The sequence below is a fragment of the Oncorhynchus mykiss genome, chromosome 5, assembly GCF_057628025.1.
Source record: "Oncorhynchus mykiss isolate SJ-2025 chromosome 5, ASM5762802v1, whole genome shotgun sequence".
In the NCBI taxonomy this organism is placed as follows: domain Eukaryota; kingdom Metazoa; phylum Chordata; class Actinopteri; order Salmoniformes; family Salmonidae; genus Oncorhynchus; species Oncorhynchus mykiss.
The window spans coordinates 68,152,501-68,168,355 of NC_143026.1; the positions used below are offsets into that span (position 1 = coordinate 68,152,501).

Genomic DNA, 15,855 nt, shown 5'->3' on the forward strand with positions numbered 1-15,855 from the left:
GTCCAATGCAGAGCGGTCTGGTAAAGCTTATGCTCATTTGTAAAGAGAGAGACCCAGGAGGTTGCCACAGAAATGCCCAAATGAGAGGGGGAAACTCAGAATGTAAATTACGAGCCTCCACTGAGGCAAGTATTGTGTTTCTATAACATAAACTCAGAATGTATTGAATCTGGCTTCTTGAGAGTGGGTGTAGATTGTTTATTTATCCCAACAACAAAAAAGCATTTCCAAAATACTGGAATGGCATGCGGTCATTTTAATCTATTGCATAGATGAGATCCAGAACTCAAGAAACACATGTATTTGTTGATTCAATTATGCCAGTAGTAGAAGACTCCAGGGGGACTGTGTTGAATGTTATGAATTTGACGAGGGGCTGCAGTAAGTTTTCTTTCAATGGCTAAGGTATGGCGCCTGTAGCCTACAGTATGTGCATTTAGCCTTTGCCCACGGTGAAGACACCAGCCCCAGTCATTACAGTAGGCTCTACCCCATAGACTCAACAAGCAAGGGGCCCTCCTGAGTTCACCCCTGGCACAGACCCTCATCGCCCCCTGCTTTGACTGGCAACCTCCATTGTGGTCTTTCCAATGAGCCAGGCAACCCCTCTGAATTACAATACTGCCTCTTTAATGTGGCTTTGGCTTGGTTTCTCCTGACCCTGCTCAGCAGTTTGTTTCCAAACCCCATTTCAACGTTTTTCCAAGAGTCTGTCCATAGCTCACTCCCCATTCCCCCTGCATACAGTGCTAAGTAAGTACAAATTTGTGCATCTGTGAATGATGAAGCGCCACTACATTGATGGTATAAGCATACTAGTGTGTGTGTGTGTGTGTGTGTGTGTGTGTGTGTGTGCGTACGCCTGGTGGGTAGGCAGGAGTTAGAGGCTGGGGTCATGGACCACATGGTATTTTACTCTGAGAAGTAACAAGGAATAGGCTAGATGTTTCCTTTTTTAACTTTATTAAATCAATACAATTGGGTGTAGTTAAAGACGTCTGTTTAAGGGCTGTTAAAATGACATAAACCTCGTGGAAAATGTTGAGGTGGGGGCCGAGGTCTGTGTGTGATTTCTTTATTCAGCCCTGTCAAATTGTGAAAAGACTTCAGTGGTCTGCAGGAGAAAGCCAACGTCTCATGATGTTTTTTTAAAGGGTTTGGGTAGGATCCTGCTGAGATATCTCGCCGTAGCAGCTCTTGTACTCCATATTATTTTGAATTGCTCTATTTGGTCGGTCGTCCTGACTGGAGTTAAGTGTTTGGGGCCCATTAGTGGAGAAGACACTGATTGTAGAACAGAAAGTAAAGCACTGTGTCTGGAGTTGGCCACAGTGTTTCCCCTGGTCATGCATTATCCCCAATCACTGCTCTTCACTTCTCATACTGTACCGTTGGCCCAGAACAACACTGACATGCGGGCACCCACTTACTTTCACACACAGACTGTGCAATTATACAGGTCAAATGCAACACACGGACATGTACTACGAAACCTCTTAATGGCAACTGTTAAAGCAGAACATACTTTTATTGGATTTATGCACTTCAAGTTTTATTTGTCTCATACACAAGTACAGTGAATTACTTGCAAGCTCTACCCAACAGTACAGTATTCATTATTGAAATACGATAACTAATAATAATATATATGAACACGAAAAATAAGAAATAAAGGAGCTATATATAGGGTCAGTGCCAGTACCAAATGTAGAATGTGCAGGGATACTGGAGTATTGAGCTAGATATGTACATGTAGTCAGGGATACTGGAGTATTGAGCTAGATATGTACATGTAGTCAGGGATACTGGAGTATTGAGCTAGATATGTACATGTAGTCAGGGATACTGGAGTATTGAGCTAGATATGTACATGTAGTCAGGGTTACTGGAGTATTGAGCTAGATATGTACATGTAGTCAGGGATACTGGAGTATTGAGCTAGATATGTACATGTAGTCAGGGATACTGGAGTATTGAGCTAGATATGTACATGTAGTCAGGGATACTGGAGTATTGAGCTAGATATGTACATGTAGTCAGGGATACTGGAGTATTGAGCTAGATATGTACATGTAGTCAGGGATACTGGAGTATTGAGCTAGATATGTACATGTAGTCAGGGTTACTGGAGTATTGAGCTAGATATGTACATGTAGTCAGGGATACTGGAGTATTGAGCTAGATATGTACATGTAGTCAGGGATACTGGAGTATTGAGCTAGATATGTACATGTAGTCAGGGTTACTGGAGTATTGAACTAGATATGTACATGTAGTCAGGGATACTGGAGTATTGAGCTAGATATGTACATGTAGTCAGGGATACTGGAGTATTGAGCTAGATATGTACATGTAGTCAGGGATACTGGAGTATTGAGCTAGATATGTACATGTAGTCAGGGATACTGGAGTATTGAGCTAGATATCTACATGTAGTCAGGGATACTGTAGTATTGAGCTAGATATGTACATGCAGTCAGGGATTAGGATAAAGTGACTGGTAGCAGGAGAGATGATAATAATATTAGTAAACGGTATGGCAGCAGCGTAAGTGGTGGTTGGTGGGTGTGGTGCATGTGTATCAGCATTGTAGTCAAATATGAAAATGGAGAGAACATTATTTTTCTTTGACTATCATATAACCATTTCTGCAATTCATGTGTAAAGTGACTTATTTGTCTTTCTTTCAGTCCTGGTACCTGGGGAACTAAACAACACAAGGATCATCGAAAGGGGCAGGGACACATGGATTTGAGATTCAACACTTTTTGTGGAATTAAGAAAATTGCAAATGAGATGCAAGAGGGAAAGTGTATATATATATATAAATATATGTGTGCATATATATTTATGTATATCAACATAAAAGATGCTTCAACACACCTTTTTGGAATGCAAGACAAGAGGCAGAGAGAGCAACGCCAAGGAAAGAAAGAGAAAAGGTTTGTGCAGCCAAAATGAACGGTGGGGCAGAGACATGACCCTGTCTCCAGGATAGTACCCCTCCTCTTTAACACCCCCCCTCTGCTACAGGTGCTGCTTCCTCATATATGCAAAATAAGCATCCTTTATTTTCTTAATCAACAAGAGAAGAATCCGGATCCAGTAATTATACTTTTCCACACTTCTTCGGAGATGGTAAAACAACAACTCTGTGAAAGTAGTTAGGGGAGGCTGGTCACACATGGTCAATAACCTCCCTTTACCCATGAAGAGTCTACTTTTCATCCAGTTTGATTGACAATCCTGTATCTGTGTCAGTTACTTTGTTTTAAAGAGTGGGGTATTTTTAAGATTTCATTTAACACAGCCCATTTGTCATGTTTAAAAGTGTCTTCTATGAGGCACAGTGATATGCATACACAATCAAAAGGATCTGTCTTTAGAGCAGTAGAGAGCATCGTAAAAAAAGACAGGTACTGTAACAGGTGTGTTAGTTTTCACAATAACTGATACGCCCTCTTGTGCCTGTCAACTGTTGTCTGTTTGTTTAGACATTTGTTTGTGTTTGCATACGATTCAAGCATGGTGAAACCTCCTCTTCCTATCCTTGCCCCACTCTTGAGTTAATATTGCATAAAGTTTGTATTAATGTAGATAACAGGGGTTTATTCTGCATAGTGACAAAGGGAGTACAAAAATAGTAATGTCACTATTGAGACAGTATTGGGTGTAGAGGGGAGAATCTTTCTTTTTTTGTGTATTTAGTTGAAATTGCATTGGACATTACAGGCATTGCACTACTATAATGTAAATGTTTTCCTTTTTAGCAGCTATCCCTTGGCCTAATCATATAAAATGTTGCAAGTCAGAGGTGGGTTTTAGGATTATGTTGTAGAAACTACTATGTTGTGTTGCTTTGGTAGCAGGGTATAAGAGTTATGAGTGTTGGCTTTCTTGAGCTATCGATTCGGATCAGAACAATCCAGCCCTGTTGTGTTTCAGATATTCTATACTCATCTAGAGGACGTTTCCTTGTGTATGTTGAGGTACAGGGAATCCTGACAGGTTTAGGTAATCGCACCCTTTTGGATCTCTTTCTACATTCTGTGTATCTAAGTCACACTTTTATTATCTTACTCATGCTGTCTTTATATAATCGAAAACAAAAAAGCAATTTATGAATCTTTTTTTAAAGCAGATCACGTACTTTGGATGAGTCGAGAAGAATGTGAATGATTTGATCATTAGAAGCGTGTCTGTAAAGGTAACCATTGATAGTGCCACCACTGACCCCAGACCTAATGGTTGCTAGGCCAACGGCACTGCATGTATCCATGTGTGCACATTGCATGATTCTGGCTCATTGATGACGGGCAACTGACTGACCCGCAGTGTCCATCACCAGTCTATTTGGTCAGAACTTTCTTTACAGGTTTTGTCCTTGTCTCATTTGCTAATGCAATGTTTGTGACAACAGACTTTGTTGCAGCATGTGTTGGGATGAATGCAGATTCATATTTATAAATTGAAAACATCAGGACTTAAGACTCCCCAAGCCCAAACCATATATACAGCCATGAAAAGTGCCTAAGACATAGCAAGAGTTCTTTCTACATTTCTTTTTATTATTGTTTTGGTTTGTTTGAAGTACTGCAAACATTAATGAGCTCTAGACAGGCAACAGATGTGGTGTGAGAGAGAGGTGTGATGCACAGAGGGGGAGAAGTTATGGAGAGCTCACAGCCCTAACCTGTCTCCAGCCAAATGCACCTTCCATGTGTTTTTCTGAGAACAGGCTTCTCATTGGTTGTCTGCTGGGGACAAACTAAGAAAAGTATAAAACTCTGCTATCAGCAATGACATAATTAAACCAACATATCAAAGCTATATACACACACACACCCACTGAACATAAATGTAAACGCAACATGTGAAGTGTTGGTCCCATGTTTATGAGCTGAAATAAAAGGTCCCAGAAATGTCCCATATGCACAAAAAGCTTATTTCTCTCAAATTTTGTGCAGAAATGTTTACATTCCTGCTAGTGAGCATTTCTCCTTTGCCAAGATAATCCATCCACCTGACAGGTGTGGCATATCAAGAAGCTGATTAAACAGCATGATCATTACACAGGTGCACCTTGTGCTGGGGACAATAAAAGGCTATTCTCAAATGTGCAGTTTTATCACACAACACAATGCCACAGATGTCTGAAGCTGAGGGAGTGTGCAATTGGCATGCTGACTGCAGGAATGTCCACCACAGCTGTTGCCAGAGAATTGAATGTTCATTTCTCTACCATAAGCCGCCTCCAACATTGTTTTAGAGAATTTGGCAGTACGTCCAACCGGCCTTGACCGCAGACCACGTTTATGGCATCATGTGGGCAAGTGGTTTGCTGATGTCAACGTTGTGAATTGAGTGCCCCATGGTGGCAAAGGGTTATGGTATGGACAGGCATAAGCTACGGGCAACGAACACAATTGCATTTTAACAATGGCAATTTGAATGCACAGAAATACTGTGACAAGTTTCTGAGGCCCATTTATTTTAAGGTATCTGTGAGCAACAGATGCATATCTGTATTTCCAATCATGAGAAATCCATAGATTAGGGCCTAATGAATTAATTTAAATTACTGATTTCCTTTTATGAACTGTAACTCAGTAAAAATCTTTGAAATTGTTGCATGTTGCATTTATATTTTTGTTCAGTAGAGAGAGAGAACACAGATGCAGATATTGCTCATTAAGACAGATACACTTCTAGGGAATAATATCCATACACGCTGGTTACGAAAAGCTAACCTTTAAATACGGCTTTGCAATGGAAAACGTCACATTTGCGGTGAGTGTTCCAATTCACATCTGTTATTTAAAAACAGAATACCCACAATGACTTGTTTTAAAAGGTGCTCATATGAAATGATACTGATATATATTCATGCATGGTGCTTTCAAAAGAAAATCATGAGATACCAGCTCTATCGACCACCATAATGCTGACGTGGGTGCATGGCAGAAACTCTTACTACCCTTCTGAAGCTGACCCCCCTGCCCCCCATAGCTCTTCCCTCTAATCTTTGGAACAGAGAGCAAACAATACTGATGGGTTCTTACCTTTTTACCTAATTGTTTGGATTTTTATTCCCTATTTTTATCTTCTATTTTGCACGATATTTTATATAACACATTATGTGCCTTGCCTTTAGTTAAGAACAATAATACATGATACAAATTATGTAAATTCATTTCTCTTTTCGGTGTAATCGGTAACGCTGCAAAAATGACAAAAAAACATTGCTGCATGTTTGATTGCTTGTCATTATCCAGTTTAGATGAATACAATAGTAGATTAAAGTAGTGACAGTTTGCGTTTATCGAGATGGGGTATTTTCACCATTTTCCCTTTCTGTGGTTATTATACAGTAGTATTTACAGTAGTATTTGTCATTCCATCACATGGAAACCTTGCTACAATTTAATCGTGTTAATTTCTTCGTTTTTATTGACTCTTGTTGCTTTCCCTTTCATTATGTCTTCCAGCTTGGTGTAATATGTGAAATATGCAATTCTTGTTTCCTCTGCTCAGCGATTGCTTAAGTTGTATTTTGCCCCCTTTTTAAAGCTCTTCTTCAATGATAAAGAATGTGCTGCAAGAATTAGAGAAAATGTCCAAGTACTCCAATTCAAGATGGAGGTCAGGTTAGAGAGCTGTGAGGGATGTGTTGTAGGTGATCAGGCTCCTAGCACGGAACAGAGCTACACTCTCTCTGAGATGGGCTTACATTTCCCCCAGCACCATGGCAACTTCTGCCTCTGCAGACAATTTTTGGCACCAAGTGACCAGAACTGAATATGGGGTACATCTTGTCCCACTATTTTGTTACATTACAACCTGCGAGTCTCCTATACGCAGATAGGCAAATCCAAGCACTTTAATAGCTTTTCAAACAGGAACATCTAAAAAAAATGATGAATCTCTATCCATATGCTAAAACAAGGGACATTACTCATTTGGAATTGTTTAAGGATAAAGCTGAAGCTTCCGAGACAAATTCTTTACATGGAATGCTAACTGTCTTATTATGTTGTGTCAGTGATGAGCAGGGCACAGTGCTTCACATCTTTGTTTTTGTTTGTGTGTTTCATGGGTGTATGAGAGAGAAAGGGATTGAGATCGTGTGAGTGTGTGGCTAGATCTGGTTCTCAGATTGCACATACATAAATTGGCCGATAGCAAAGAGAGAGAGAGTGTATTGGGGAAAAGAGTGTTCAAAAACACTAGATGTGGATTTCACTTCAGAAGACTGAAAACGAGAGAGAGAGAAAAAAGGATGGGGTATTTTAGCACTACTAGATGGAATTGTCGGAGAAGAGTAGAAATGTGTGACACAATAAACTAATGCAGTGAGATGCAATAATGACGTGATAAATTCCCCTCCTCAATTTTATACCTTGTGATTTAGAGTTTTTGCATCGCACTGCATTTTCCATCGGGTTAAGGGGTTAAATTATTTCACTGGGAATATGCACAATACCTGGATGTTATTGAAATTAACTGATCAAAAATCTGTAAAAATTAAAATAAAATGTAAAAAACAACACAAAAAAAACAATTGAAGGTTTCATAACACTGGCTACAATAGAATGTTAAGCTTTATGTACCATGTGTAGATTATTATTTTCATGTTTAGTGTGTAGTTACATTTTTAGGTTCTCCACATTTAGGTCCATTGTGTGGAATCTACAAATCCACCTTATGTTGTTTTGAATATTAGCCCTTCAGAAGTATAGACTGACCTAGTCAGAATGAAAACAACAGAAAATCTGTTAATAGCTGTTCAAATTACTGAAAGATGCCAAGACATTAGTTTTTTTTATTAGAGGGTAGATTATAATTGATAATTTCTTACTGTGTAGTGTCATGGGAGTATATTGAATAAGAGAGGATATTGTGTATTTTTTTCAGCAGGGTCAGAAAAGGCCATGTGAAAGTTTGTTATGCAGTGTACAGTATTGTTTCTGCAATGGATATTGCAATGCTGGTAGCTATTGAGAATTCAAGTCAAATGGCAGAACAAGAGGTCTTGTTTACATCAGTGTTTCCTAACTCCAGCACCTCCAACAATACATCTATTTGTTGCATCCCCGGACAAGCACCCCTGATTCAACTTATCAACTAATCATCAAGCCCTCAATGAGTTGAATCAGGTTAGTCAGGGACTACAACAAAAAATGTGTACTGTTGGGAGTACTCGAGGACTGGAGTTGGGAAACGCTGGTTTGCATGCCCTGCTTAAGATCTTGGCGATGACGGTTTATGTGTCCCGGTCCACAGTCCCAGGTTGAAGTGGCGTGCTGTAGCGAAGGCATTCCATCAAATCCATACGATCCTCAAGCTCAACAAAATGCTGCCGTCATTCAGCAAGCTCATTTATATTTGTTAAACAGGACATGTGGTGAGGCAAGCGTCTGCTCCTGATCAAAGAACTCCCACGGTGTGGGCTATGTCCCTGGGCTCTGTCATGTATGGAAGGAGGACAAGGCCAACTAACGTGTTAACCATACACCCAGTACAGTCAGTGGGCTAGTTGGAGCACAAGGCCCATAATCAAGTCATCACATTCGCCTCCTAGATTTCAGCATGGAGTCCAATTACTGCTGTAGTACTGAGGGCGCCAAAGTGCTCATGTTTGGTAGCGCTGGCGAATGCTCAAGCTTACTGTATGTCGACTTATTAGGCTTTTCAAAAAACTACATTTGGATGTTTTAAACACAATTAATGGAAATAGAGAAAGAATCCCATTGTAAAGTTCCCCTCTGGTTCTAACTGTACAGTAGCAGCAGACGCTGGAGTCTCATGACATGTTCTGTGAAGATTTGCACTGCTCCACACTCACCTCTCCAGTCCAGTTTACCCTCCAGCCTGGGTCTGACTGGGACACATAGGGACATGGGTCTGACGCCACGGTAGTCTAGCCAGCACAGTGGTCCTTCAGCACACCGTCTTCTTTTTTCATTTGCTTTTTGTAACTAAACTCGGCTATACATTATATTATTATGACAGCGACATAGACTTTTGTTTTCAGAGCAGGTGTTCCCCCCCACCCCCCAACACTTTTTAAAGTGGCCACAGGTGATGGTTGAACTTACTCTGAAAGACATTAATATGCATTCGATACTGATGCATGTAAAACATTATCTTATTATATTTCAAAACCCTTACTAACATTTTTGTAGTGATTATTATCATTGTGATTATTGTAGGATTGTTACATTTTGGACACATTATCCTGTGTATAAATGCTTACAGTATATCAATGAGAATGAAATAGGCAAAATGTACATACCATTTTTTTTCCTTTTTTTTGTATAAGAAAGTACATGTTTATGTTTGTGTTTAGATTTAGTTGTTATAAGCTTGTGGCCAAGCCACAAAATATAAGAATTCCTTCTTAGGGTTCTGCTATGGTTGGTATGAGCTCACCACCAATGCTGCATGCCTTTTTAAACAAGGTACCTGTATTTGGTTTTACTAACCCTGAAACTTGGACTCCAGTCATTTCAGCATCACTTGTTGTCATTTTAAACAGATCCAAAAGCTTCAATAAGCCTCAAGGGGATATGCAAATTCCATTGCCATTTATTTTTCATTTTTTCCACAAGTCATCTAACAGTTCTGCACTTCTTTTTATTTTCACTGTTGCTGTGCAAGCTTCAAGATCTCAAACACTTTCCTTCTATTTGGAAGGTTGCACTAAATAACCTGGTATTGATGTTTAAGGAAACTTCTCAAGATGTTCTTCTCTGGAAATATTTCTCAAGCTTAACCTTTGAGGTGTAGGAATCCTGTGTGTGTGTGAGAGAGACAGAGCAAGATACATTGAGGAAACAGCTGCTTGTAACAAGCTAAGAATATTATTCACCGTCTTTTTCCCCTTTTATTGTTTATCGTTAGAGAACCCAGTGAGTACATCACTTGAACATCCACCCGGGTGGTACATTTTTAGACATCCATTGAAGATGTTGAATTGGTTTGTGGGATTTGGGCTTGTAAAGACATTTAAATCAGTCCTAGACAAACAACAGCAGGGCTGACAGTCACACTAGTTTTGTTGCAGTCCATACGAAGTGTGGTCACAGTGTGTTTGTGTGTGTTTTTGTCTGAGTGTTTGGTCAGGAAAGGCATGTGTGCAGATGAAGCACATTCCTCTGGTAGTGCAGGTGTGAGGCCCCACACTGCTCCGAGTGCCTTTCTTCAGCAGCCCTGCGTTGTTGTGAATGTTACTCCAGTTTTACTCAAGGACGCACTGCTCTGCTCCACCCAGGGACTTGCTACTGATATGATGTGAGGGTGTGGAAGGTGTGTGTGGTAGCTCATGCTGCAGCCGCACTGCAACGGGTAATGATCGAGTATGAGTTTATGAAAAGAGAAGTCTTTACACATGGTGGCAACACAACGTTGAAGATTAGAATATGAAAAAAGTTGATTTACTATATTGGCCTATGATTTTCCTTCACGGTTTTTCAACAGATCTAGTTTATCTTTATGCAATTGGTACAGTATATAGATTAGAAATATGTCGTTTATAGTCTGTGCAACTATTTCGGGCAGGAACTCTGAATTCTCCCTATGCAATTAAGGGCTGGTGTACCCTGACAGGGTAAAGACCTGGGAATCTGCTACCTATTGATATTAATTCATAAGTTTGTAGTAACTCAACAGTCACTGTCCAGACTCATGCAGATATTTATTTACCTACAATTAGAATCGGGACTTGATTAAAATGGTCACAAGTCCCGTTTAAGTGTCAAGATTATTTCTTCAGAGAGACAAAATACCTAGCAGTACACCAGTCCAAAGTGTAGAATGACAAGACGTGTATGTTTGTGAGAGTTTTGGGGGATCGGTAGATGGGAAGCCCAGTTCAGTTAGATCAATGCAATGATTTTACTTTTATTGTATTTACTTTTTCCTATTCCCCTTAATGATCAGTTAGTGGAGTTTTTTTAATGCAAACTCAAAAATCGCAAATGAGGAGACGAGTAGCAAACAGTCTCCATAATCCTCTTGTTACTGTATGAAGAGACATGGAGCACAGAATAATGGAGACCAGGCCACAACTCTCAGATGTGTCACAACATCGTTTTTGTGGTGAAATGTGCTTATGTTCACCCAGTGGATAAAGGTAACTGTTTTTAAGTTTGGTCTCTATATTTTACTTTCAACAAACCAGCAGGTAAAGAAGCTAACTTACATAGATGTGAATACTGAATACCAAAAAATGATTTAAACAAGCAGTGCCTGTCATTTTACTGCTAATTTCATTTATCTGTGGCCATTGCCCTTCTCAAGCTCTGATGTACATAGTATTTGTACTCTAAAGCTGCTGGGGGTCATTCTGACTTTGTGTGGGACTCTGTTTGGTGCCTGAGCCCCACTCTCACATTGGCTTCTGCTCATAGCTTTCCACACAAACTGTCACAATGAGGTCCTACAGTACTACAAGGTGAAGGGCACCCACTAGCCAATGGCCTTTGGCTATGGAGGTGAAAAGCCATACAAAACAAGTGCAGTTATGAAGATCTGTTAATGTTATTGATAATCCATATCACAGATTCACTGACGTCAGGACCGGGAAGCCCCACCCACACAATAGAGGAGAGAACAAGGCCACATTTTAATGAGGGCTCTTTTTACAAAAAATACAATTCCTCACATGATCTTCAACTGCTTGGCGCGCCAAACCTTTCTTGGCAATTCTATTACTTTCATCTTGTTCTGGACATGTATGTTGATTCCATCTTTAAACGTGCTGTTTTCTTAGTGTGATGAAGTTGGTTGGGTGGAGGAGGGAAGAGATCAAGATGATTATCAGAGAACATTCTAATGCAGTGTTACATTTTAAGGTTTTTTTTGTTTTTCCTCATTATTCTTTACAAATATTACCATAGTAGTTATTCATTAATCGCTTGCTTGCTGCACAGACATACACACTGCACACCAGGAAAGAGCATGTGGACATTTAGTTCTGACACATCCGGTAGAATAGAACAGGAAACGGCTTCATAGCGCACACGGATCACTTTCAACTGCTTGTGATTTTATTTTCCTTTTTTGAAACTTTTAGTACAAAAGTATCAGCAAAAGTCGGTAATAAACGTTTTCTGCTAATTATTTGAAATGACTCTCATACAGGAAAACTAAAGTTGCCATGTGTTTTTGAACTGGTGTGGGAGAAATGTACAGCTTTGACAATATTTCATTATAACATTGTATTTAGCCATCGCTGTTAGCAAATACATTACTGGAAGTGAGTATGTTTCCCTATGCAAAAAAATTATAAAAAATAATAAACAAGCTATGCTACAACTCAGTGATATGTCCTTGTCATCTTTATATTTTCATTGTTCATATCAATTACATGTACAGTAATGTCTGCCTTGTAATTCCTTGAACATTCTGATTTGATATCTGTTCGCTTAATTCTAGTGATCTTGACAATATATCATCATTGAGGGTAATTGCAATGTTATTCATTTTGACAATGATGAATAACTAATGTGACTAATTTGAAGCCGCAGTTTTCCTCAACTCATGGATGTCTGTTGAATGTGAAATCTCATTCATTTTGATTCCTCAATTGAAACGGTCTGCTCTTCCTCAATATCTATTCTCTGCTATAAAAACTTGTCCTTGAACCAACAAAAGCATTTGCCTTGGAAGGAATGCACTTTGGAAGGCTTTCCCAGGCTGGAGGTCGGGAGTGGAAGAAGACCTGTGGGGGTGTCTGGCTGTATGGAACTGAAGATACTGTGAACAGAGTTCTAATAGAAGCCAGTGAACTCCAGGGAGTCAGTGATGTGTCTGTGATCTCTGGCCTTGAGGTTGGGAAGCCCAGATGAGGCCAGGGCCGGTTGGCTGACAGAGCAGACACTACCCAGACCTAAAGATGGGCTAATTATAGCACCTCTGGCCCTGGCCTCTCATAACCACACACCTCCTGGAACGTCTTGGACACAGAGAGGAAATACTGTCATTTCTTGGACGGTAAATGTCTCATTTGGAAACGTAATGATGCATTAAATGGTAACTGCCAAATGCACATACTGTATACACAGTCTGTAGGCAAAACCAGGGGAACATTTCACTTTTGCATTTGAGTGAAAAGTTTATTAGCTGACCTTTCAGTGTTTTTCTCAGTCGTCAACTGTTAATTTATCCGAAATAGTTTAAATCTGATTTCTACTTGTAATCAATTACTTATTAGTCAGTTACCTTTATTTGCCTTGCAATTTCCCAGAGATTGATGTCATTGCACACTTTAAAATGTGCAATCTCGTGTAATGTTTAGATGTAGGATCTTCATTTAATCTCTCCTTTGTAGCTGAAAATGTTCCTGCACTGCAGGAGATGAAAACCTGTAGTGTATCAAAGATTTTAAAAGGCTTCTAAAGTTTTACATTTTCACTTTAGAATGTCACACTTGATTTGCCCTAATGAAAAAAATGTATCAACCCCTACAAAACATCTCCATTAATTATAATCCACAAAATAATTCACATTTCCTGTTATTGCGGGATTATTTTCCTGCTGTAGCAAACTGGCTCAAATTAAGATTCTACATCAGTATGGTCACTTATCACAGCTACTAGACTTTTTTATGAATCTCAACGTTGTGGCAGTTTGATGGTTTGACCTTGGCTGGAATTGTACACTGGCTGCTTTGAAATGGCTCCATGTGAAGATGTTAACAGGCATACTGTTTCGTTATGCTTAGTTTGGTGATGGGAGCTAAGTGAAACCCCACACCATTGCTGTATAATAGACAGATTAGCAGTGCTCCATCGTTTTGTGTCGTTTTACCTACACAAACTAAAGAGTACAAAGCATTGGTCCATCTCTGTCCTTGGAAAAAATACACTAACAATAGCATGTAAATCACTGGCAACTTCTACAGCACTTACCTCAGGAGGCCAGCAGAGCAGACAATGAACTCTAATTCTAGAAGAATAAAAAGGAAAGCTGAACACTTGCGGTTTTAAGTATGTTTTCAGTTAGACTTGGCTGCAGGATTTGACGCACCTGACTCGAATCATTCCTCAAGCCATTACCCTCAATATAAGTTTGTTGGAACCAAGCTTGGAAAAACACAATTTCAGTTTTGGAAAGGAAGTCAAGTTTTATTAGATTTTAATGATTCACAATAAAAAATACCAGCAACACATTTGTGAAAGGGTGAGTGAGTGCAGAAACGCTTTAGTTGAAGGGGTATCACATATGTTACATACACACCACAGAAAGACCAAAATGAAATAAACATAAGGGGATCCCACTGGGCACAGACGTCAACTCAACGACTGTTCCACGTTGTTTCAATGTCATTTCATTGAAACTACATGGAAACAACGTTGATTCAACCATTGTGTGCCCAGGGGGATGTTTGTACGCCACTAACTCATTTTTAACTTACCCTGAGCCCGATTACTGAAAAGATATTTAAGAATGTAGAGTGCAATTTAGGACAGGGGCTTTAAGAAATATAAGTACAATGTCCTTGTGGAAACATAGTGAGTAATGGCTCGAGCAATCTTTCCTCTGCTCCAGATATCAATGCGGGAGACAATAAAATAAAAGAGAACCGGAGGAGAACAGCTCAGAGAACAGAAGTGGCGCCAAGTGTGAGCAGGGTTATGAAACAAAGCCATTGAATGAATGACTAATGGGGCGACTCCCATATAGACAGAGCCATGAGCTGTAGCTGTTTCATACTGAAATTACACCGTCCACAGATCCAAAGAAAACAAATACCTCAGAGACCAAGTCAGTTGTTTTTGCAAAGGCCCCGCGCTGCATATAGATGAGAGAGAGAATTGAAGACTGATTCATAAAAACAATGACTTACAAAGTAACATTTTAATGACCCACTGCTACGTAGGGCCTGCTACTAAGACCGTCTTTAGTTTTGTTCATTCTACCAGGTAAATTGACTGAAAACCCATTCTCATTTACAGCAACGACCTGGGGAATAGTTACAGGGGAGAGGAGGGAGGATGAATGAGCCAATTGGAAGCTGGGGATGATTCGGTGGTCATGATGGTATGAGGGCCAGATGGGGAATTTAGCCAGGACACCGGGGTTAACACCTCTACTCTTGCGATAAGTGCCATGGGATCTTTAGTGACCACAGAGAGTCAGAACACCCGTCTAACATCCCATCTGAAAGATAGAGGGAAAAAAATGTCACACCGGCCTGATCACCAAGTAATTACACAGCAGCCTGGTGCTTCTCTCCTGCAATTGTTCTTGGCTTCTTAACTGTTATGACTTCAATTATCACTATACTGTAGATTTTACAGCGAAATCCCTGGGTGAAGTCGCTGCTTCTTTGCTGTTGATCCTAGTAATCATACAAATATAGCCTTGGAGTGAAATAGCATCTCCTGGTGTCAATGTGATTGGAGAATTTGATGACTCTGCTTGGGGCAGATATGGGGTCAGTGCTTCAGGAAGGTTTCCAAAATGAAAACTACAGAGGTTTATATTTGTATTGGAATATATAGAGAGAATATATAGTGGATTGGAATATATTCCATTCCAAGTTTTTACTTTTGTCAAGTGCCTGCTTGCTGCAACAAGTGAGGCCATCTACAGTATGAGTCTCTTTAATACACAAAGAGACTAAAAGCTTATATGTCTCCTTCTCCTCTGATTATAAATATGAGGGGATGAAGAGTGTGTTGCTCTTCTGGCTTCAGATTAAACAAAGCCCACAAAAGCACCAACTACTGCCAGGAAATATGAAGTTGATGCCGCAGTTGAGCGATGCAGTATAAAACATGAAATTTCCACACGTTATAAAAATGTCAAATTTCACCTCAACTTCAAAAAAGGGGTATATTTTTTTGC

General features: G+C 39.8%; 1 protein-coding gene across 16 annotated transcripts in view; it reads left to right on the forward strand.

Annotated features, from left to right (window-relative positions):
* LOC110524384 (nuclear factor 1 C-type) overlaps positions 1–12,322 on the forward strand; it is a 123,087-nt gene extending 110,765 nt beyond the window's left edge. For 12 of the 16 annotated variants that reach the window (XM_090235649.1, XM_090235652.1, XM_090235653.1 and 9 more), the window contains one exon: positions 2,691–12,322. In XM_090235649.1, coding sequence (XP_090091775.1) covers positions 2,691–2,711 — 21 coding nt within the window. In that variant the 3' untranslated portion in view covers positions 2,712–12,322. The remainder of the gene's footprint in view (positions 1–2,690) is intronic. The other 4 variants (XM_090235648.1, XM_036978126.2, XM_036978124.2 and 1 more) reach the window with 1 other exon arrangement.
* Positions 12,323–15,855: the final 3,533 nt, after the last annotated feature.